A 25,456-nucleotide genomic window follows, 5' to 3' on the forward strand; every position below is an offset into this window, starting at 1 on the left:
GCAGTACACAAAAAGCAACTCACCTGTCTGCTTCATCAAAGACCACATACTCAACACTGCGTAACTTCAGATTCATCTCCACTGCCACGTGCATGAGACGACCAGGGGTAGCAAGGATTCTAAATTTAAAAATACACATTTTAGGTACAATATCATGTACAAGCATAGCCAGTGCCTGGTTGGTGCATACACTGAAAGAAAAATTACTTACATATCAGGGTTTTCATGTAGCGCAGCAAACTGATCTTCCATCCTACAGGAAAAGATACAATGATGTATTGTTGAATGTACTACAGATTAATAATGTCATTGACAGAGTTAATCTATTAAAGTGAACATGTCAGCCATTTTAAACATTTAAAAGTAAATATCCTGCCCAAGAACAGACACAATTTACCTGCTAATACATGTGTTAAGTGGAAAGACCTCCTCTGTGTGCCTTTTGGTTGCACAATGTTACTTGAGGCCTGTTACACCAACTGCCACCCATACGACGTATAAGAGTGGCTCAGTGGACAATAATAGCCCTCGCAAAGGGCAGGGTTTAGTTCTGAATTCTTGCTACTATTACAGTAAAACTAGTTTTAAATTTTTTTTGAAAAATACCGCTAAAGGTTTTCTGGTACACTGCGATACCTACATTTTGCTGAACCTTTACTTTCAAATGTCTACAATGGCTATCTTAAAGTACCATAGTGTTGGTGTTAAAAAAAATGCATAGAAACATCTCTTTTACCATTTATTTAGTAAGAAAGAAAGTTGTAAAACGTACTTGTCTCCACCCAATATAAGGGCAGTCTTCAAACCAGTAAATTTTCCAAGCTGTAAAGAGAAGATCATTAATAATGTTACTTTTATATAATGGAAAATATTCACAACAATGAAGTGGTAACAGTCAGTATAGGCAAATGAGAACCATAATAAGCTCTGCTAGTAATCAGTCATTGTACCTCTTTGGTGAACTTCAGAGTCTGCAGGGCAAGTTCTCTGGTAGGTGATAAAATAAGTCCACGGACACCAGTTTGTGCACTGTGAGCCTTCAGCTTCTCAAACATAGGGATGAGGAAGCAAGCAGTTTTACCACTGCCAGTTCGTCCCATAGCTACGACATCCTTGCCATCCAGAATGACAGGAATTACCTAGCATGAAGATGGGATAGAGGCATTATATTTATGCTGAGACACAAGTTTGGTACAGAAACCAACATGCCATGATGTATCAGAAGAGGCTAAGTGATACCCTCACCTTTCTTTGGATTGGTGTTGGAACTTTGTAACCTTTCTTCATCACACCCTTAAAGACAGGATAACTAAGACCTGGAAAACAAAATGTAAATGTCAAGCACAATAAATATTTTCTACAACGCTAAGAGGCAGACAGAAGTCTTTTCTTTAAGGTAATAATACTTATTGCAAGTTAAACGGGCCAAATATTAGATTATATTACATTATTTACTAATACACATGGTATTATTAAAAAAGGCAATAGAAGTGTTTTACCACCTGCTGTCCGGCCGTTGTAATTAAACGGCCGGACAGCGGCTTCCTGAATGCGGGTGGGCGTTTTAAATCGTCTCATCCCGCTCTGCGGCCGGAGATCAAATGGAGCTCGGTATACGAGCTCCATTTGATCTCCTCCTCCTCTTCCGAATGCAGGAAGTGATGTGTAACTTCCGCATTCCTCTGTCACTCTCCGGTACAGAAACCGGAGAGAAGATGGCGAAGCAGGTCTCTGCATCATCAGCTTCTCTGGGGGTCCCCAGGTGACATTAGGGGTCTTAAAGACCCCTGATGTCTCCATAAAGAGGACCTGTCACTGCAAATTGGCTATCACATTGGGAGCTTGTTTGCTAGCAATAAAGTTAAGTGGAAAAAAAAAAGGTTAAAAAAAAAATAGGATTTTGTACTCACCGTAAAATCCTTTTCTCTCCGTTCATTGAAGGACACAGGCAACAGATCGTAGATCCTGAATGGTAGGGTAATATCGCCACCTGCAGGAGAAGGACGCTAGGCACAAAACTAAAGACCAATTACAGCCTAGGGGCGGCCCCTGCCGGTGGCCAAACCCCCCACCTGCTGACAAGTCTCCAGTTTAGTAACAAGCAGTTAGGAGTGTACACCCCATAAAGAGGGCGGGGCCTGTGTCCTTCAATGAACGGAGAGAAAAGGATTTTACGGTGAGTACAAAATCCTATTTTCTCTCCCGTTCATTGAAGGACACAGGCAACAGATCGTAGATCCTGAATGGTAGGGACGTCACCAAGCAGTAACACACTGAGGGATGGGCAACAATAAAACACCCAAAAGACCCCTCAAAGCGCCGCCTGCAACACTTTGCGCCCCAAACCAGCATCTGGCAATGCTAACACGTCCACCTTGTAGAACTTAACAAAGGTGTGAACAGAAGACCAAGTAGCGGCCTTACAAACCTGAGAAACAGAGGCCCCGTGGCGGAAAGCCCAGGAAGCCCCAACAGCCCTAGTAGAATGGGCAGTGACAGGAAATGGAGGCTCACGCCCTTAACGGCGTATGCCTGAGTCACAACAGTACGTATCCACCTAGAGATGGTAGCCGCCGACGCGGCCCAACCCTTACGAGGACCCTCCGTGAGCACGAACAGGGAGTCGGTCCCGCGGAAAGAAGCCGTAGCTTCCAAATAAACACGAAGAGCGCGAACCACATCCAAACAGTGGAGCGCACGCTCCTTCCTATGAACCGGCTTTGGACACAGGGAAGGTAAGCCAATGTCCTCATTCAGATGGAATGCCGACACAACCTACGGCAGGAACGCCGGCCGAGGACGGAGAACCGCCTTGTCCCGATGCAAAACCAGCAATGGGGACTTGCAGGACAAGGCAGCCAACTCCGACACCCGCCGAACGGAAGTGATGGCCACCAAAAAGGCCACTTTCTGTGACAAAGATATAAGCGGAATCTCCTGAAGAGGCTCAAACGGGGATTCCTGCAACACTGAAAGTACGAGATTCAAATCCCACGGAGCCAAAGGCGCGCGGACAGGGGGAGCAATGCGCGTCACCCCCTGAACAAAGGTGCGAACCAGAGTATTAGACGGCAAAGGCCGCCGGAAAAGCACCGCCAAGGCAGAGATTTGGCCCTTCACAGTACTCAAGGCCAGCCCCTGAGCCACCCCGCGCTGCAGGAACGCAAGGATTCTGCAGATGGAGAATAAACGCGGGGACAAGGCCCCAGCCCCACACCAGGCAAAATAGGCCCTCCACGTGCGATGGTAAATTTGTCCAGAAACCGCTTTGCGCGCTCTGAGCATAGTGGAAAGGACCGCATCGGACAACCCCCGGTCCTTCAGGACCTGGCTCTCAACAGCCACGCCGTCAAAGCCAGCGACTGTAAAGAAGGATGGAACACAGGACCCTGGGACAGAAGATCGGGATGCAGAGGCAGACGCCACGGGGCGTCCACCACAAGCTGAACCACGAGGACGACGGTGACGCCCTTGACCGCGATCCGACGCAGCAGCCGAGGCAACAGACATAGTGGAAGAAAGGTGTAAATCAGACCGTAAGGACCCCAAGGGGCCACCAGGGCATCCACGGCCTCCGCCCAGGGATCCAGGGCCTTGGTCACAAAACCTGTCCACCTCGCGCTTGAACCGAGACGCCAGAAGATCCACCTCCGGCGTCCCCCAGCGACGACAGAGCTGCTAAAAAACCTCCGGGTGCAGAGACCACTCCCCCGGATCCACCGACTGTCGACTGAGGAAATCGGCCTGCCAATTGTCCACTCCCGGGATGTAGATCGCCGAGAGAGCCAGAACTCGATGTTCCGCCCAGGACAGAATCCCGAACACCTCTCGACCCGGGCCACGCTTCTCGTGCCGCCCTGGTGGTTGATGTACGCCACCGCGGTGGCGTCGTCCGACTGGACCCGGACCGCCAGACCCAGGAGCCGGGCCGACCAATGAAGAAGAGATAGGCGAATCGCCCGAAGTTCCAACACATTTATCGACAGACGGGACCCCTCCGGCGACCAACGACCCTGCACGGTCAAGGAGCCCAGGACCCCGCCCCAGCCCCAAAGGCTGGCGTCCGTGATGACCACCGTCCAATGCACTGGAAAAAAAAAAGACTTCCCCCGCACCAAGACGGGGGATGGAAGCCACCACCACAGGGAGGCCCCCGCCTCCCGAGAGATCCGAATCTCCCTGTCCAAGGACAGGGGGGACTTGTACCACTGTACCAGGATGTTCCCCTGTAGGGTCCTGGTATGGTGTTGCGCAAAAGGCACCGCCTCGAAGGAGGCCACCATGAGACCCAAGACCTGCATGCAAAACCGAATGGGCGACCACTGGTGAGCCCTCAGTAGCCGGACCTTGGAAGAATGCGACTCTGCCCGCAGGAGCAGATCGTCCAGATACCCCACGATCGAAACCCCCCCGACAACGCAACAGCGCCAGAATCGGGGCTAGCACCTTGGTGAACACACGTGGGGCCGACGCCAGCCCGAAGGGCAGCGCCACAAACTGAAAATGGTCCTCCCCCACCGCGAAACGAAGATACCGCTGATGAGACTCGCAAATGGGTACATGAAGGTATGCATCCCGGATATCGATGGAGGCCAGCAGATCCCCCTGACGGAGCCATGCCACCACGGACCGGATGGACTCCATCCGGAACCGACGGACCCGCACGAAGGCGTTCAAGCGTTTGAGGTCCAGGATGGGCCGCACCCCCTCTTTCTTGGGCACAGTAAACAGGTTTGAATAAAACCCTTTGAAGCTTTCCGCGGAGAGAACAGGCACAATCACCCCCTGGGACCAAGGGTCCGCCACCGCGCGATGGGGATCCGCCAACCGCGAAGGGGATAGTCGCGTGTTGGATGGGAAGAAATGGTTGCCCGGACGGGACAGAAACTCGATCTTGTAGCCCGAAGAAACCAGCCCCCGGACCCCAGAGTCGGAGACGTGGGACAGCCAAAAATCCGCGAAGAGCCGAAGGCGGCCCCCCACCCCGGGACCCGGAGTCGGGGCCCGACCTTCATGCGGACTGGGGCTTGCCGGCGCGTCTGGCAGACTTTGGCTGCCACGGACGCTGGGAGGATTGGGAAGAGGAGGGTATGTTAAACTTACCGCGGGGCGAAAAAAAGTAGGCCCAGGCTTCCGGCGCTGTTCCTTCTTGCGCGCCTGGCGGAGGAAGGTACGCTTACCCCCGTCAGATCCTTAATGATCTCATCCAAGGTGGAACCAAACAGACGGTCCCCAGTAAAGGGCAGTTCCTGAAGAGCCTACTTGGAAGCCTGGTCTGCCGACCAGCACTGAAGCCAGAGCAAACGGCGAAGCGTCACCGCTGACATCGACACCCTGGACACCAAGGGCGCCGCATCCAAGCCGAATCACAGACATAACGCAGGCCCAGCACCAACTGGTCCACCATTCCACAAAGGCGGGGGAGACGTTCTCCTCCGCAAGACCCTGATGTAACATTTCAGCCCACTCAGTTAGAGTCGAGAGACCAAAGCCGAAGCCAAGACCGGACGCATGAGAGCGCCAGAGAGAGTACAGGGACCGCAAAAGCGCCTCAGGATTCCTATCGGAAGGATCCTTCAAGAACGGAGAATCCTCCACCGGGACAATCGTGGCCTCGTTTAAATGAGAGACCGGCGGGTCCACCACCGGTGGCGAAGACCACTTAGCCACAAAATCCTCCTCAAAAGGATAGCGAACCGAGAACCGTTTCGGAACCGCAGAGGACTTAGTAAATTTTTTTAGCTCCTTACTCCTGACGCTAGGCAAAAAACTGGAGACTTGTCAGCAGGTGGGGGGTTTGGCCACCGGCAGGGGCCGCCCCTAGGCTGTAATTGGTCTTTAGTTTTGTGCCTAGCGTCCTTCTCCTGCAGGTGGCGATATTACCCTACCATTCAGGATCTACGATCTGTTGCCTGTGTCCTTCAATGAACGGGAGAGAAATGTAAGTTACAAAAAAATTAGAAAAATGAAAAGTCACATTTCAAAGCAATAAAAAAAAAAAATAATGTTTAAATTAAAGTCCCTCGCTCCCACAAACATGCGTCGAGTCCGCCTACGTGCGAAAACGACGATTACATCCATTGCGCCGCACATGTTACATATCGCCGCGAACGCCGGAGTGAGAGCAATAATTATAGGGCCATTAGTCACTGATAACACTAAACTGATGAGGGGTAAAAGCTTTTAAAGCGTCGGCTATGGTCAATTTTGGGTATGGTAGTATTTAGCGGGTGCGCGCAATTTTAAAGCTTGACATGTTTGGTGTCTATTTACCCGACGTGACCTCGTCTTTTATATTTTACCAAAAAATTGGGTAATAATAAAATGTTTTATAACATAAAAGTAGGGAGCACAGTTTATTTTTTTACAAAATTTTCGGTACTTTTTTCATCATATAGTAAAAAAAACAACAACAAAAAAACCTGTAGTGGTGATTAAATACCACCAAAAGAAAGCTCTATGTGTCCCCAAAAAATGGTATAAAATTCATTTCAGTACAGCATTGCATGACGGAATAAATGTCAGTCAAAGTACCACAGCGCTGAATACTGAAAAATGGCCTGGATGGGAAGGGGGTGAAACACCCCGGTCAGCAAGTGATTAAAGGGTAAGTATTTTTATATAGTTATCCTTCAAGTAACACCCCCTAAGTCTTAAAGAGGAATTTCACCGTCATCTTAAAAATGACAACAAAGGCACCTTTATAAATGTTCAGTAATGACAGTCTACAAACAGATAATTATAGATCATTGCAGGCTTTTCATTCTTTACAATTCATATTTTTCTTTTCCTCCCTGTTCTTCCCACAGTGGCCATTTTTACTAAGGGCAAATTAATACATCTCCCTTTACTTCCTGGAACTCAGGCACATGTGACTGTGCACATAATCTCATAGGAATAAAATGCATTTTCCCTGAGATCTTGCAAGATATTGCAGTTTATAGATAAGGTTTCCCAGCAATGCACTGGTGATGTAACCTTCCCAGGATGCATCTGTTAGGAGAGGATTACATTACTAATGCCTAAGAGTACAAGCAAGTGGAAAAACAGTAATTGTAAGTAAAAGCAAAATATGTTTAAGTAATGAATGATTTAATACCCGCAAGCAGATGCGATTGTTCGTGAAAGGGGGTAAAGGTTTAAGCTTGCCATACACTGTGCGTGGCCCTGCACCCCTCTATTGAACAATGGTCAACTTTTAAGCCAACTTTTGTGGAATGAGCCGGTCCAGAAGTTCTCCGCTGGACAGTGACGGCAGCCAATCATTGTTCAAGTAATCCGAAAGCCGGCTGCAATAGCCACTGCAGGAGATTTCTCCATCCACAGTTTTAATTTCAATAGGTTTTTATTTGGGTATTTTCAGTTATACAAAGCGAATAAAGAGTATTCAAAAACGAAGAAAGTCCGGGTAGGACCAACAGATCGAAATAAGAAGCAGGTAAAAGGTACAGGTACTGTGCTAATAAAGCGTGTCTAATTCCGTCTTGGTGGAGCCAGAGGAGGTTCCAGTCATAACATCAGAGATTCTCACGAGTCACTATTAGTGAATATCATGGGGCGGGTGTGTTTTGCTGAGACCACAGACACCAGGGCAGCTATTTCTTTTGGAAGCTCCCTGTTGAACTATTTCGATTCGCAAACACTAGTTCGGATGTGTAGTGTAGCTGTATTATCTGCATAGTTTCAGGTGTGTTGGGTGCTTGTGGGCTTTTCCAGTGTCTTGCTATTGTAAGCTTGGCCGCTAGGAGGATATGGATTATAATAGCTCTAAGGTTGTTGGGGTATTGATCTATGCCTACATGGAGGGCTAGGTTTGATGTGGGCTCTATAGGGAGGCCCGTCACGGCTGACAGAATCTGGAAGATCATCTTCCAAAAGCTAGTGAGGGATTTGCAGGACCAGTAGGTGTGTATTATTGTGCCCGCAAGGCAACAGCCCCTCCAACACAAAGCAGTGGCAGATAAGGGCATTTTAGCCAAGTTGGAAAGGGTCAGATACCATCTCAATAGTGTCTTCTGAGCCAGTTCCCACATGTCTACACATCTAGTAGCCTTCCATGTTTCTCTGAAGGAAATCAGCAATTGAGACTCAGGGCCATACCTCGTTCCCAAGCCCCCATCCACAGTTTTAGGCGGTGGATAGAGGGATCTGTTAGATTTTGTTTTTTGTTTGGACTGCACTTAAGAAAAAAACAAAAAACTAATAGTGTATGGTCAGCTTTATATTCACCTGCCCACGCTGTAGGGAAGGGGAAGGGATGTAACAAAGGATAACTTTAAGTATAGGAAGGTGGTCACTGTTGCATGTACTGTATATCTAAAAAAAAAGGCATTGATGTTTCATTCATTTATGTGGGTCTGGGCTAATTTTTATTACCAGGTACAATGTATGAATGTCCATTCACTGTCCCCCGCGGAATTTTGAGTATCGAGTAGCGATATTTATATGTCGGTACTCGCCTATACAGAGTACGGATACTGGTACTTCCGATAGCATGGAGCCGGCTTGCCGGGCAATCAGGAAGCCAGGCGGCGTGTCATTACCTGTTGCTTGGCTTCTTGACTGCTTGGGAAGCTGACTCCATGCTGTTTGGGCAACTCCATGCTGATTGGCAATTAGCATTGCGCTGGCTTCCCGGCCAATCAGGAAGCTGGGAGACGGGTGATTACCTGCCGTCTGGCTTCCTAATTGACCAGGAAGTCAGCTCTATGCTGATCAGCATGCTGATGGAGCTGGCTACCCGGCCAATCAGGAAGCTGGGCGGCGAGTCATTACCCACCGCCCGGCTCCCGATTGGCCAGGAAGCCATGTTACCTCGCGGCACTGCCGGTCAGAGGAAACCTCCTTCTGACCGGAAGTTCCGGTATCGGGGGTTAGTATCGGAGCATTTGGGCGAGTACTTGCTCAAATACTCGGTATCGGTGGATCCCTAACTCCCAGCCACTGTCTGCTATGTTAACATTCAGCTGCCTCAGCAAGCAGCTGTCATTCCCCAGCTAAAGCTATTGAAGTGGAAAGGCAACACTATGGGTCTAATATACCCCTACTGTCACCTTAAAGAGAACCTGACACATCCAATGTGCTATCATAAAGTGGCTTGTGAGCCCTCCCATGTGATAGCAATGAAGTTGAGAGAAAAAAAAAGAAAAAAGAAGAAAGAAGAAGTTTTACAAAATGAAGTTAAAAAAATACAATTAAAAATACCAAAAATAAATAAAATGTAAAGTCCCCCTGCCCCCACGAATGTGCGCATACTAACGGAAACACAAGTCAGGTGCACCTACGTAGGAAAATGACGATTGTGCTACATATGTCAGCTATCGACGCATGCGCCAATAAAAACCGTAATTACAACCATCGTTGAAAATAAAGCTTTTAAACTTTTAGCTTAAAAAAAACAAAAACAAAACCCTGGGTCCTAATTTTTTTAGCTGGCTCCTAGATTCAAAGCAAATGTATCAAGCCCTGATGTAGAGGTTAAGCAATGTTCCACACTGCAGCTCTAGTTCCACCTATGTCTGTGAAGATTCTCATTCATCCAGGTCATGGTATATCTGTAAAAAAATAAGGCAACTGGACATGTATTTTTCTTGAAGACGTTTCACTGGGCATCCAACCAGCTTTCTCAGTTCAAGACGTTCTGAATTGAGAAAGCTGGTTGGATGACCAGTAAAACGTTTTCAAGAAAAATACAACAAGTCCAGTTGACTTGACTTATTTTTTACTGATAACGTTCCACCTAGTTAGGTCCTTACAATGTTTTTTTCAAATGCAACAGACAAAAACATACCCATTGACTGGAACCCTCCTGACTTCTTTTTCTTTTTGTTCTGTGCTCGAACCAATTGTCTAGTGTCCAATTCTGTATCCGAACCACCATCTGCAGTGGGGAATGATGGGAGGTGCTTTATAGGGGGGGAAAAAGAATAGTACTCTTAACACATTTGGCATTTTATGGAAGGAAAAGATTGGTTGTCAAAGCAGCTTGGAAGTAATTCAATGTTTTCAGATGTTGTATTTTCTATTTTCTCCTAAAGGAGAACTATGAGGTGAGTAATTTTCACTCAGCCTCATAGTTCTAGCCGACTTGTGACAATGAGACTGTCACAGGTCGGCTCAGTAGATCGAGAGGTGAGCGAACACATACCGGCGCTCGCTCACATCTCGATCCTGTGTCGGCATCACACTACTAATCATTGCAATGAGCTACAATGCAGGTGCATTAGGATGACATTTAAAATAAATGGCACCACAATGCAGTAACACGTTACATGCATTATCTTGAGACAGAATTGTGAATTCAATCTAAGAGTTGTCACTAAAAACAGGAAAAGGGGGAACTATATTTCAATAGGCGTTCCAGTAAGAACTGTGTAAGTTGAGGGGTTCTCACTTGGGACAGGAAGTGAAGGGAAATCTCCCTAACAGGACTCAAGACAGCAAAACATAAACTGACAGGCGTTTTAACCCTTTCTTACTATATCCAAAACAAAATAGATTTGGCTAGATAGAAGATGAACCGATTTCCCTAGGTCTTGTCTCAGAAGCTGACAGTTCCCTGACTGCTCAAATAAATGTGCACATGTCTATGGGATATCGTTCGTCTGTGCTCTCACCACTCCATCTTGTTCTGGGACCCCGGAGGTGACATCAAACTCCCCTGTGTCGCTCTCCTCTTCTCCTCGGTCCTTAGCCGGTTTCCGTGTCCTGTGTCCCTTCCGCTTCTTCTGAGCCATGTCTATACTTCTTCCCTTCAGTAATCAGCCTTGACAAGTCCCAGACACCAGAAATCCCCGACCAATCCCACCAGAAAGCAGACTTTCCAACTCAGACGGGTCACACACGTGTCCCCGCTGCACCCGGAAGTGATTGCGCGCAACTTCCTGGGTTGTACCATAGCGCTCGGAATACGGGGGCGACTATTTTTTTCAGTTTTCTTTAGATATGGTATCTGTTTCTTATCTACCTCCTAGCAGGCTGAAACCGAGTGAGGATGATGAGATACGGGTATCGGAGGAGCTTAGTGTGTGTCAGGACCGGAGGGTTTAGGAGAAGGATCCTCCCGGGATGATTGGACGGCTCCAGGCTGGAGGTGTTTGTGTTATCACCATGGGAGCCCGGAGCTGAGCTGTACGGTAAGATCTATGGCATTCAATGGCTGCTGGTAGTGATGATTGTTTAGTTATCTGAGCACCCCCCTTCATTCATCTCCTGCACTGTCCTCCCACTACCAAGCCAAAACCTGTGCTGTATCAATGGAAGGAAAATATTCACTTTAGTGAATTTTCTTCTCTGCCGGTCTGGAAGAAAATAATCCCTGTGTAAGTTCTAGTCAGAGTTTACACAGAGCTCTGTGCTCTCCCCATCCCATGTGACAGTGCTGAGCCAATCACCAAGCACCAGACAGTGCTGGGCCACTCACTATTACGGTAGTATCAGCCCTGTCACAGCCCAGATTTTCAACTCATTGAATAAATCAGCCTTGTGTGAGGTCAAGCAGTTAACAGGGCAGGAAATGTCAAATCCCAGACACTTTGGGGTCTTTTATAAAATAATTTGCATTAAACTGCATGTACATTTGTTCTGTGCAAGTTAAAGGGGAACTTTACCCACCAATTTAATGTCTCCCAAATCAGTTACATTTAAGGCATGCCAGCTGTCAAGTTGCCAGTGTGCCTATTTCAGCTCTCAACCGAACCGTCAAGCTCTCAAATGATTGATATAATAGCTGATCACATGTCTTGCACCATGGCAACCGCAATCCAATATAGCCTAAGGCCCCGTTCATATTGAGCGATTCGCAAATCGCGCGTTTGTCGCGCGATTTGTGTGATATCGCGTAAATGCTTGCATCAAAAACCATTTTTAATCGCGGCAAAATCCGCTCCAAAAAGGGTCCTGCTGTAGCGACACACGACCCGCGACAGCAGGACCCTTTGCCCCATTGCAAAGCATTGAAGAGCGATATCGCGCGGTAAATAGCCGCAATATCGCAGGAATTACCGCACGATAAATCGCTCAATGTGAACGGGGCCTTAGATGGCACCTTCCTCGGCTGTAGGGGGTAGGAGAGCATAGTTTCACTTTAACCAGCTGTTGTGAGAATGGGGCAAAATTAATGTTCTTAATGTCATTTCTTTTCTGGCTGAGTGTTCTGAGACAATGCTACATTATGGTCACTAGATGGCGGCGAGGATCATAGAAAATAATATGCATTGCATCTCCTTATTAGCGTGCATTTATTTCCTATGATCCTCAGCGCCATCTAGTGGTCATAATGTAGTATTTTCACTGTTTCACATGGACCACATGGATGAACCTATCAAAGAACATTTGGACCGGAAAATAAAAACACTAAGAACATTAATTCTTGCCTCATTCTCACAGCAGCTGGTTAACTCTCACAGAACGAATGTACATGCAGTTTTGCTGGACAAAAAAGCTATGCAATTTTTCTATAAATAGACCCTTTAAGCTGTGTTGTCAGACTCAAAGTAAAAAAAAAGAGGACAATATATAAAGCTTTCATAAGTTAAAAAAAAAAAATTGCAATTTTAATAAAGGCTGAAAAATGAATGTCCAAGTGAAGGGATAGCAGCATTTTAGTCTTGGATATATATTCTAATTGCTTGTTTACACTTGATAGTGGAGTTAAGAATGTTGCACTGTTTATGATTTGATGTCATTTCTTTTATTGTTTTGACTGGTAATTCATATGAATGTCACTTAAATATGCAGTCATTGTGTAGGTGAAATGTGCAGGAAGGCAAAACCTTCTGAATATGAGGTCAAATTACTGGATATTAAGCAGGCTTATTATAAGTATGGCTTGTGGTGATAATTGTGACCTTCTATGTTCCATTTTTAGGTCATTGGGCTTGGTTTTATGAATGCCGTAGATATGTCTCTGGACCTCTCCATTACGGGACATAGTTCCTCATTTCCTCCAAGAAAGACCAGAAGTGCATATAGATTTAAAGCTGCTAAGTCCTTTGTTGATGAGACCCTCTTTGGCGGCTTTGGCAACAAAGTAGATCCAGCCCTTCAGTGGACCACAGGTTCTCCAGGTCAGGTATCTCTTTCGTGGCGTCCAGAAGAGGAAAAGGAGTCTAAAGGTCGTACCATCAGCAGGACTAGCTGCACCCCACCAGGGACACCTCGGAGGAAAATCCATTATAGGTAGGCATTGCCTTCCAGGAATTTTAAAAAAACGTACCCTTACAGTGGGGCTACCCTCACTTGTTTTGTCTAGGGGGCTCAAATAAGGCAGATATACTTCACTGATCCTTGGTCCTGCAGTGGATGGCACTCACCTCCCTCCCACTCTGCTCCAGCTGTGGAATGTCCTTCTGTATCTTCACATCTAATGAACCTGCGTTAGATGTAATGGCATCAGCAGTCCTTAGTCCTCACTGGAGTCCAGAGAAGAAGAGGCTGCGGGGGCCAGGCAGCCCATGCGGGACTGACGATCAGGTAACTATCAGCTTAATTTAACCACCTCCCACCTGAGACAAAATGAGCCCCATTGCAAGGGTAAGTTGCTGTTTTTTTTTTCTTTAAATAAAACAATCTACAGGCATATTTCTAAAGCACTGAGCAGCAATGTGATAGCAAGAATTTATCATATTAGGATTTAGGAAAAAAATGGTTACTAGAAAACTTTGGATATCATCATTGCTCTTTGTCCTGCCCCATTAGCTGGTCATTGTAGTCAATAAGGGGTCTGTTTATAAGCCATTCACAGAGCCATTCATCCTGTGAAACTCTGTAGGCTTTGGTTTTGTGCGAATGGAGGCAAATATGAACATTCTTAGTATATTTTCTTTTCAAGTTAAATGCAATATTAGGAGAATGCCGCATTACGGCCACTGGGGCTGATGAGCAAAGGAAATAAGTAACTGACTTTTCTTTCATAACTCAGCTTGCCTAGTTAAACTAATCAAAGGGTGAGTACTAAAACACCAGTTTTGGATGAGGCTGGCAATCAGTATGAGCACTAATATACGGTGAAGGGAATTTATCAAAACTGGAGCAGCTGTGCATGGCAACCAATCAGCTTCTCTCTTGCATCTTCAAATCTTAACTGAACAAACTGAAGAGAGAAGCTGATTGGTTGCCATGCACAGCTGCTCCAGTTTTGATCAATCCCCCCAGTATGCCTTTCATTATATCTCCCTCTTATTCAGGGTAAAGAGCCGCTCACCATCATATTGTGATGAGTCACTGTTTGGACCAAAAGTGGAGGAGTGTGGTTGGGAAGCGCCATGGGTAAAGAAAGAAGATGCTGTCCGGATTCGCCCCCTACTCTGGAGCCCACCCCCAGTTGTGCGTCCACAGAGCTCCAAGTCAAGTACCAAACAACTTCCTCTCAAAGCTGTACACCCTCATGATACTGGAAGCAGATCTTTGGAGACACAGAGGATGAAAGAAGACTTCTGGAAACCACCGGACAGTGACTCTGATTCTGGAGGATGTCCCTCTGGGGCTGGCCCCCCATCCAGTGCAACAGTTCGCTATAGCTCATCTGGAAAGAACCCTGTTCGATCTGCAAGCTGCTCAGGAAGACTGACTGCGAGGAGAGGCTCTATGACAGAACGACCACCATGGAAATGATGTCGATCCTGTATTTAGCAGATTGGTCTGAAATTATGTATATAGCAAGACGTATGTACTGTATGTATGTAAGATTATGTCTTGGCTAGTCAAGAGGTTAGAAGGAATGAAAGTGGGAGGAGCCATTCAAATTTGTTAAAGTGTAGGCAGATATAAAAGTCTAAAATTAAAGCAGTTACTCTATTTATTTAGCAAAATACTTGAATGTATTTTTAAATAGTGCCTCAACCTGTTTTCGTTCTAGCCTCCTGTAATTCCCTGTACAACAGCTTTTAGTCTGGGAAAGGGTGAGGGGGGCCTTGCAAGCTTTAGTGTATTGCATAGGGCTGTAGTCTAAAGGTGCCCATACACTGCTCGATTCTCGTACGAGAATCGGGCGAAATCCCGCGATCGTACGAGAATCGAGCAGTGTGAACTAAGACGTGCGACCGTTTCTACTGTACGGTCGCACGTCTTTTGTCGAGCCAACATGCTTGAAAACCAGCCGAGAATCGTACGATTCTCGGTGGGTTTCTAGCCTGCTAGCCCGATAGCTGCGGAACGGGCCAGTGTGCGCACGCGCACACTGCCCGTTCTAGATTGCCGTCATCGGAAGCCCGCCCCTCAGCGCAAGTACGATCTGCCCGTCCAAGGTGGGCAGATCGTACGGGCTTTTAATGAGCATACGACCATCGCAAGACAAAAGTCTTGCGATGGTCGTAAGGTGTATGGGCACCTTAACAAATGGAATTTGCTGATTGGAGGAGAGAGCAGTGCAGCTGCTGTTTTTTTCAGTATTTAGGGACAGTCTTAATTAAGCTGTATTGCTAAGAATTTTCTGGGGAGGGGTTGCCAGATGAGACAGTTCACACATATGTATTTCAGTTTTGTGTTTAGAAGTACGCCTACACTTACACTTTAAAGAAGATCTCCAGGTTTTAGAAGAATTAACCCTTGCATTGGGGCTACCCCTGCACTGCAAGGATTAACTGCTCGTTTTTCACTAGTTGCTCAAATAAAGAAGAAATACTCACCCGATCCCGCCTGGCTGCTAGACTTCTGTCCCCTGGGCTCTGGTGGTCTAAGTCCCACTGAAGTCATCATGTCTAATACAGTCCATTCATCTGCATTAGACAGGAGGACAGCAAGGGACATACCAGAGCATACCAGAGCAGAGGGGGACAGAGATGCGCGCTCACTGCTGCTGGACTGAGGATCAGTTGAGTATTTTTGCTTCATTATCGCCCCTAGAGAAAAACAAGAACTTAACCCCCTGCAGTGCGGGGGGAGTTCCACTGCAAGGGTTATGTTTTCTAAAACCTGGAGTTCTTCTATAAAATGTATAGGCAGTTTTGAAGCAAATGATGTGATAAAATGGGAAGATTATGAAAGATATCCCCAATCCTCCATGGTTTTTTTTTATAGTTATTATAGTTATTAAAGTGTGCTTTTTATTACCATTCACATTATTCACTAGGACACATATTAGCATAATCAAATCACATTAATATTCTGGATAAAAGGTCCCACTGTAGGTAAAGACTACACAGTCTCAGGATTCCAAGAACATTGTTGGCGTAGGGTTTAGCTCTGCTAAAAACACATATGTCATAGAGATTCATGAAACTGTATGTAGAATGCATAAAACCTTAAAACCCTTGTGGTGTATTCTTTACTGTTTGTTTTCCTCTTGGGAGATTTCCTTTCAGTCTCTGCCCCAAAGACACAACAGGGAAGGAGAAGAAATCTCTACAAAGTGAGAGGAATTCTCTGCTTATACAGGTGTCACCGCAACAGGTATTCCCATTGGAAGATTTTCCCTCTATGCCTGTTCTGGTGACAACTACAGAATATTGGGTTTCCATCATTTTCTGTACCGGTGACACCATATGCCACCAGAGGTGACCGCAGTATTAACCTGACAGAGGTTATAGCTCTTATCAATCTATCCAAAACAAAACAAAAAAGCATTCGTAGACAATAGATGAAGTTTAGGGTATTGGTTGGCTTTGGAAGGATGCTGTTAAAGGACCTAAAGTTGTGGGATGGTTTGGTTGGTACAACAGAATGGTGATTCTTCCTCCTTTCACCTGTGTAGTCAAATCTTAAAGGAGAGCCGATGCCAAAACCTTTTATTTATGTAGGTTTTGGATAGAGAGAGGGAGGTTTATAACGCCGGTCAGCTTTTGTTTTTTGCCATCTGGGGACTTACCTTCACCTCCTGCCCGATAGCCACAAGGAGAAGTGATGGAAATTCCTAGTGGTCATCAGAATTAGTGTCCCCATTGGAAGATTTCCCCTCTTTTTTTCCTGTTCTGATGATAACCCAAAATTTTGGATTTTCTGTCACTTTCTGTGATAACGGTCACTAGGACAAACGGTTAGTGAGGACCACTCTCCAAAATGGGGACAGACAGCAATAAAACCCTGACAGATGTTCTAATCCCTCTCCACTCTATCCAAAACTAAAAAAAAAGTTTTAGCTTCAGTTGCATTTAATTCATTCCTTATCAGGAGACCTTACGTTCTGATAAAATGTTTCAGTGTGAGGAATAATTGTAAGGAACTCCAGAAAAAATGTTTCCTAACACTTGTAGTGGGGCTACCCCCGCACTGCAAGGGGTTAGTGCTTGTTTTGGTCTAGTTACAAATATAAAAAAGCTGTAGTCACCTGATCCTCTGAGCCAGCTTGCTCTTAGACGGGTCCCTGCAGTCTCGCTCCCTCTCCTCTGCAGCTTTCTAAGCTCCCAGAGTCATCACGTTTTATACACAGAGTATAGACCATGAAGACACTGAGGGACATGCCATCACTGCAGCGGAGGAGGAACAGGCTGGAGGGAGCGGTGTAACAGCCAGCCGGCTCCGAGCTTTGGGTGAGTATAACATTTTTATTTTTGTACCGAGACCAAAATGAACTCTTAACCCTTGCAGTGCGGGGGTAGCCCAACTACAGGTGTTAGGAAAAATTCTCCCTGGAGTTCTTCTGTAAACAATTGGCTCTAATCGTTCTAGCTGTAAACAAGAGCAAACATTGTTAGAATTGTGTCTTTGCTTTCATTTTAAAGGTAGAAACCTGTTTTTAAAACCTGTATTTGTTTTTGTCTTTTCTCGCATTATGACCCTTGCCTGTACTTTCTAGCATTATGACCCTTGCCTGTACTTTCTAGCATTATGACCCTTGCCTGTACTTTCTAGCATTATGACACTTGCCCCTGTACCTTCTAGCATTATGACCCTTGCCCCTGTACTTTCTAGCATTATGACCCTTGCCCGTACTTTCTAGCATTATGACCCTTGCCTGTACTTTCTAGCATTATGACCCTTGCCCGTACTTTCTAGCATTATGATCCTTGCCCGTACTTTCTAGCATTATGACCCTTGCACCTACTTTCTAGCATTATGACCCTTGCACCTACTTTCTAGCATTATGACCCTTGCCCGTACTTTCTAGCATTATGACCCTTGCCTGTACTTTCTAGCATTATGACCCTTGCCTGTACTTTCTAGCATTATGACACTTGCCCCTGTACCTTCTAGCATTATGACCCTTGCCCCTGTACTTTCTAGCATTATGACCCTTGCCCGTACTTTCTAGCATTATGACCCTTGCCTGTACTTTCTAGCAATATGACCCTTGCCTGTACTTTCTAGCATTATGACACTTGCCCCTGTACCTTCTAGCATTATGACCCTTGCCCCTACTTTCTAGCATTATGACCCTTGCCTGTACTTTCTAGCAATATGACCCTTGCCTGTACTTTCTAGCATTATGACACTTGCCCCTGTACCTTCTAGCATTATGACCCTTGCCCCTACTTTCTAGCATTATGACCCTTGCCTGTACTTTCTAGCAATATGACCCTTGCCTGTACTTTCTAGCATTATGACACTTGCCCCTGTACCTTCTAGCATTATGACCCTTGCCCCTACTTTCTAGCATTATGACCCTTGCCTGTACTTTCTAGCAATATGACCCTTGCCTGTACTTTCTAGCATTATGACACTTGCCCCTGTACCTTCTAGCATTATGACCCTTGCCCCTACTTTCTAGCATTATGACCCTTGCCTGTACTTTCTAGCAATATGACCCTTGCCTGTACTTTCTAGCATTATGACACTTGCCCCTGTACCTTCTAGCATTATGACCCTTGCCCCTACTTTCTAGCATTATGACCCTTGCCTGTACTTTCTAGCAATATGACCCTTGCCTGTACTTTCTAGCATTATGACACTTGCCCCTGTACCTTCTAGCATTATGACCCTTGCCCCTACTTTCTAGCATTATGACCCTTGCCTGTACTTTCTAGCAATATGACCCTTGCCTGTACTTTCTAGCATTATGACACTTGCCCCTGTACCTTCTAGCATTATGACCCTTGCCCCTACTTTCTAGCATTATGACCCTTGCCTGTACTTTCTAGCAATATGACCCTTGCCTGTACTTTCTAGCATTATGACACTTGCCCCTGTACCTTCTAGCATTATGACCCTTGCCCCTACTTTCTAGCATTATGACCCTTGCCTGTACTTTCTAGCAATATGACCCTTGCCTGTACTTTCTAGCATTATGACACTTGCCCCTGTACCTTCTAGCATTATGACCCTTGCCCCTACTTTCTAGCATTATGACCCTTGCCTGTACTTTCTAGCAATATGACCCTTGCCTGTACTTTCTAGCATTATGACACTTGCCCCTGTACCTTCTAGCATTATGACCCTTGCCCCTACTTTCTAGCATTATGACCCTTGCCTGTACTTTCTAGCAATATGACCCTTGCCTGTACTTTCTAGCATTATGACACTTGCCCCTGTACCTTCTAGCATTATGACCCTTGCCCCTACTTTCTAGCATTATGACCCTTGCCTGTACTTTCTAGCAATATGACCCTTGCCTGTACTTTCTAGCATTATGACACTTGCCCCTGTACCTTCTAGCATTATGACCCTTGCCCCTACTTTCTAGCATTATGACCCTTGCCTGTACTTTCTAGCATTATAACCCTTGCCTGTACTTTCTAGCATTATAACCCTTGCCTCTGTACTTTCTAGCATTATGACCCTTGCCTCTGTACTTTCTAGCATTATGACCCTTGCCTCTGTACTTTCTAGCATTATGACCCTTGCCTCTGTACTTTCTAGCATTATGACACTTGCCTCTGTACTTTCTAGCATTATGACCCTTGCCCGTAGTTTCTAGCATTATGACCCTTGCCCGTAGTTTCTAGCATTATGACCCTTGCCCGTACTTTCTAGCATTATGACCCTTGCCTGTACGTTCTAGCATTATGACCTTGCCTAATTATTATTATTATACAGGATTTATATAGTGCCAAAAGTTTGTGCAGCACTTTAAAAAACTAAGGGAGAATCGTTGGAAATGAGTGCTGAGATATAGGTGACACTGCTCCGCTGATTGGCCAAGAAGGAGATATACACAAAATAGGTGCTGTCCAAATATTTTTAAAAGGATCATCATGTATGTATTTTAGCAGTTCTATCCCCCATCGTGTCCTGGGGATAGAACTTAAAAGTAAACCTGTCAGCCATTATATACTTGTACAGGGCTTGCCTAAAGGTGGCCATACACTTTACAACCCTCGCAAAACTTTTTTTTCTTGCGAGGGTTTTAAAGTACTTAAAAAAACGTACGATCTGCCCATCTTGGACAGGCAGAGCGTACTTTCGATCATCGCAAGTCCGTCCCCCTGTGGGGCGGGCTTGTGATGACTGCAATGAGGGGCGGGCTTCCGATGACTGCAAACGGGCAGTATACGCGTGCGCACACCGGCCCGTTCGGCAGTTGTCGAACAAGCAGGCCACTCACTCGCCGAGAATCGTACGATTCCCGGCGGGTTTTCCAGCCTGCTTGTTCGACGGGAGACGTGCGACCGTACGGTAGAAACGGTGGCACGCCTTCCATACACTGCACGATTCTCGTACGATCGCGGGATTTCCCGCGATTCTCGTACGAGAATCGTGCAGTGTATGGGCATTTAAGAGCAGACACTGCAGTATGCCTTTTTGTATGATCTTTGTGAGCCTGAAAACATTCATCTGTGTGCTTCTCTGAAACTAATTTCAGTATGTTGGCAGAGGCTTGAATTCTCTAACTTCAGAACGAAGACCTCCAGACAAGATAGATGGTAGATGTTACTAATAATGACCACAACCAAGTCAAGGGCACACTGAGAATTTCATTACACCTTTCAATTGAATGTTGATAGTCTGTGTAAATGGGGGGAAAAACAATGCATACAATATTTATTGCAAGTGGGCAAAAAAATACACATTTCATGAAAAAAAAGATATTGGCAAATGATGTTTTGTTTTTCCATTTGTAATTGTGCCTTGTCATTGAAGGAAAGGCGTGCCTTGTTATCTAGTGGCCTATTAATTGAATATGTCTCTATAAGTTCTATAGAGTCTTTGTATATTATTATGAAAAAAGAGATATGTGTTTTAAAGAATGTATTCTGATATTTATTTGTCAGTGATTGTTTTCACACAATTTTTGTATTCACTAATAAGTGTTATCTCTCTATTTCAAAGTCGCATGCCTTTTATTTATATCCTATCATTACCTTTGTTAATAAATGATTTGTAATTGCCAGAATCAAAAGATGCTAGTCTGTCATTTAACGTAATGCTTACTCTACTCTGGGTATAGTCCATAGTACAATCAAACAATAGTAAAGAAACTGGCAAGAATAGAAATATGGGAGTTGCCATTGCCAGCATGTTTTTGATCTGAGGCTGTCCTTTTTCTTTTTTATTCAATACATTTTTATTGGTTTATAAGAATATAACAGAAATAACTGAAGCAATTAACAGACCACAAATGACATATGAAACAGTAAGAGAGTCTTCTTAGCCACTGGTACAGCAGATATATCAGTGATACGAGAAATCGTATACATAGTATCGGAGTAAACTAGTAATCGGACTCTATGCGTGCATAAATGCGTTTGTCAATCTACCTTGATAGACCGAATAGAACTAATGGAAAGGGAGAAGTAGCAAAAGAGAATAGAAAAAGGAGTTAGGGAAAGACTGGAGGAAGTCAAAAGTAAGCTGAAGAGAGAGGGGGGAGGGAGAGAGAGAGAGATGGCTGAGGGGGTTGCGGATAATTGGTTACATACAACCTAAAAAGATGATCCAGTATTTAGGTTTCCAGTGGTAGAAAATCAGAGACCCACAGATCCCAAACTTTGCGGAATTTGGGTAAACTACCAAGTAATTTAGCCATCTAATTTAGCTTCTTGTTAATCATGACCCAGTGGAGCCTATTTTTGACAGCTGAGAAACTCAAACAATTAGAAAAGTCAGGCCACTGGCTCACCTAGAAATGTTGGCAAGATCAGTTACGCAGCCCTGGAGCATGCACCTTTATAAACAACTCAAAACACTGGCAGCTCTGAGGTTCCTTTTTAGGTTCCCCTCATCTAACAGTAATGCTAGCGATAGACTGGCAAATATCTGATTCTTAATGACAAGGGTGAAACAACTGTCTTTTCTATTGCTAATGCATAGATACTATACACAAAAGGTGAAGAAATATTTTTCCCCCCTTTTCTACATAAAAGAGAGAAAAATCAGCATCCACAAACATACACTATATTCCCAAAAGTATGGGGACGCCGGCCTTTACACGCACATGAACTTTAATGGCATCCCAGTCTTAGTCCGTAGGGTTTAATATTGAGTTGGCCCACCCTTTGCAGCTATAACAGCTTCAGCTCTTCTGGCAAGGCGTCCACAATGTTTAGGAGTGTGTCTATGGGAATGTTTTTTTGCAGAAATAATTTTTATTAAGATTTTCACAGACAGTATAATGTAAAAAAACACACATACAAAGGCAGCCATGGGTGAGCAATATTCAAGATTATATCATATCACTTATTTAAAGCCATCAGTATATATGATAATGATAAGGGGACCTAGATCGAGCCTGACCCTCTCCAAACTGCCTAACCCCGCAGGGGGAATCGCTGACAAAAAAAAAAGGTCCACCCCGGAGGGGACCATCGCACCTGAGTGGGGCCAGGCCTCGGGCCCTCAACGTTGAAGTAGGAACATGAGACCATACTTAAAGGCATGAACCCAGTAAAAGGTCAAATTAACTGCAGCACCTAAAGCCCTCAGACATAGACAACATAAAATAGACACACAACAAGTCAAGACAATTAGACAACAAAAGGGAATGAGAGAAGAAGAAAGGAGAGAAGGGGGAGGTAAAGGGGTGCTACGTGATCAGTGAACACATCAGGAAGCTATGCCTGGGTCCTAAACTCCTCAGATTCCATGAACAGTAGCCAGGGTCTCTATTTAGATAGAAAGGCCTCAGATTTGTCCAACTGTTCGGCAATCAGTTCCTCAGATCTCATTTGGCAGCACAGTTCTGCAGTCCATTCCCCCAGGGTAGGGATCACCGGGGTGTTCCAATGCCTAGGAATCAGTGCCCTGGCAGCATTCACAAAAAAATCTCAAAAGGGATTTCTTTTCCCTGGAGATGGAACCTGAGAAAACAGATAGTGTTGTCCATCTGGGGTGTGAGATGGAGCTTGCTAGCGGTCATTTTCAAATACACATGTGAGATGGCTAGCCAAAAGGGCGCAATCAAGGGGCAACTCCACCAGAACAGTTCTGGTGACATGGTGTTCCAATAAACGAACACTTTGGACTTCAATAATATTGGTGTGCTGGTGACATCCTTTGAATTTTTGCATTGTTGGCGGGGCCATAATGCGGTCACTACAAGCACCCCCCCTCAGTCAATTCGGGGCTTCCCGGTAAGGAGTGCGACAAGGTATTTCTACGTTTGTTTCAGGATGAGAAGGCCTGGCTCGCAGTCTCTGCTCTAATTCATCCCAAAGGTGTTCCATCGGGTTGAGGTCAGGACAGTCAAGTTCCTCCACCCCAAACTCGCTCATCTATGTCTTTATGGACCTTGCTTTGTGTACTAGTGTGCAGTCATGTTGGAACAGGAAGGGGCCATCCCCAAACTGTTCCCACAAAGTTGTCAGCATGAAATTGTCCAAAATGTCTTGTTATGCTGATGCCTTAAAAGTTCCCTTCACTGGTACTAAGGGGCCAAGCCCAACCCCTGAAAAACAACCCCACACCATAATCCCCCCTCCACCAAACTTTACACTTGGCACAATGCAGTCAGGCAAGTACCGTTCTCCTGGCAACCGCAAAACCCAGACACATCCATCGGATTGCCAGACAGAGAAGCGTGATTCGTCACTCCAGAGAACACGTCTGCACTTCTCTAGAGTCCAGTGGCGGCGTGCTTTACACCACTGCATCCGACGCTTTGCATTGCACTTGGTGATGTATGGCTTGGATTCAGCTGCTCGGCCATGGAAACCCTACACACTGTTGTTGTGCCAATCTGAAGGCCACATGAGGTTTGGAGGTCTGTAGCTATTGACTCCGCAGACAGTTGGAGACATCTGCACACTGTGCGCTTCAGCATGCGCTGACCCCGCTCTGTCATTTTATGTCGCCTACAACTTCGTGGCTGAGTTGCTGTTGTTCCCAGTTGCTTCCACTTTGTTATAATACCACTAACAGTTGACCCTGGAATATTTAGTAGCAAGGAAATGTCACGGAACACCTAAACCCAATGATTTGGAGGGGTGTCCCAATACTTTTGTCAATATAGAGTATGTTCAGGACATCTCTGCAATACATACATTTTTCCCCAAATTTATCACTATAAAATGTATAAAAGTATAGAAAACCTGGTGATCTGCCTGAAATCCAATGTCAATTTTCTGTTTGGGCTTGTCTTTGCAGCATTGCCTGCTGAACTACAGTATATCAGCTATCTTCTAGTAACTGTCACTGTGAGAAGTTTACAAGGCTGGTGAGGATGTCCCAGAGAATGAAAACGTCCCTTACTTCCCTCCCAGGACTTTTTTTCCTTCTGTGTAACACAACTAAAATTCTAGTACATGCACTATTAATATTCTGGTTTGGTTACTGTGATGCACTCCTCTGTTCCCCAACAACGAACAAACCAGCACCCTGCAAATCTATTTTGAATTCTGCTTAATTTTACTTCTCTTATTTCTAAAATGCTACCCGTAATTCTCTCCATTGGCTACCAGTTACACAGGGAATACTTTTTATACCAGAATGCATTTGTTTGCCTGCATTGCACTGTTGTGTCTGAATCGCAAAAAGACACAACTGCATCCCGGCATCCAACTGTTAAGCCGAAGGTAACATTGGGTGCCTGCCGGCAGAGCACGACACACTCATGACATTTGCAGAATTTTAATCAGCCACACAGCAATTAAGTCATTCTGTAAAATCAACTTTATGGAAGCTTGACATGTGCCGTACAGTCCCACCTCATGTCCACTCCTCATAATGCGTTTCACCCTATACGGGCCCAGTCATAGAGAAAGGGGTAGACTGTAGGCAGCACTGTGCAGCACATGTCAAGCTGCAATAAAGTTGATTTTACACAGCTGATTGGGATTCTGGGACTTTCTTACATTGTTGTGTGTTGCATCAAGTAGTCCATTTGGACTGATTTAAATGGCAAACTGCAGGTTTACACTGCGTGGTGGGAGCAGCCTTGCAGCCCTGACATACTATGCACTCACTATCCTTGTTCCATAGGTTTCCTCACTAACCACATACTATAACAATACAACATGTGCTATGTTGACTGCCTTCTCTTTTTCTTTGTACTTTTCGCTTCTTCACATTCTCACCTTCAGGACTTATAAGCCTCTCATGTTCTCTTCAATTCCTTTTCACGTTGTTTGGCACTCTCCAAGCCTACAAACCATATACAGTATCTCACCCTTGTAGCGTGCATGTCATAGGAAATGACAGTGCTATACAA

General features: G+C 45.3%; 2 protein-coding genes across 2 annotated transcripts in view; one reads left to right on the plus strand and one right to left on the minus strand.

Annotated features, from left to right (window-relative positions):
- The window catches only part of DDX54 (DEAD-box helicase 54), a 32,379-nt gene extending 21,585 nt beyond the window's left edge, over window positions 1-10,794 (minus strand). Inside the window, 7 exon segments of the mRNA XM_018561742.1 lie at window positions 24-119; window positions 212-253; window positions 773-822; window positions 951-1,139; window positions 1,246-1,316; window positions 9,791-9,905; window positions 10,617-10,794. Coding sequence (XP_018417244.1) covers window positions 24-119; window positions 212-253; window positions 773-822; window positions 951-1,139; window positions 1,246-1,316; window positions 9,791-9,905; window positions 10,617-10,736 — 683 coding nt within the window. The 5' untranslated portion in view covers window positions 10,737-10,794.
- Window positions 10,795-11,069: 275 nt separating this feature from the next.
- On the plus strand, window positions 11,070-14,669 carry RITA1 (RBPJ interacting and tubulin associated 1). The gene is made up of 3 exons (XM_018561731.1): window positions 11,070-11,135; window positions 12,869-13,179; window positions 14,187-14,669. Exons 2-3 carry the CDS (start codon window positions 12,887-12,889, stop codon window positions 14,611-14,613), a joined length of 720 nt encoding a protein of 239 aa, XP_018417233.1. The 5' UTR covers window positions 11,070-11,135; window positions 12,869-12,886; the 3' UTR covers window positions 14,614-14,669.
- Window positions 14,670-25,456: the final 10,787 nt, after the last annotated feature.

This window comes from Nanorana parkeri, unplaced genomic scaffold (genome assembly GCF_000935625.1).
Source record: "Nanorana parkeri isolate BGI_ZX_2015 unplaced genomic scaffold, ASM93562v1 scaffold540, whole genome shotgun sequence".
NCBI lineage: Eukaryota > Metazoa > Chordata > Amphibia > Anura > Dicroglossidae > Nanorana > Nanorana parkeri.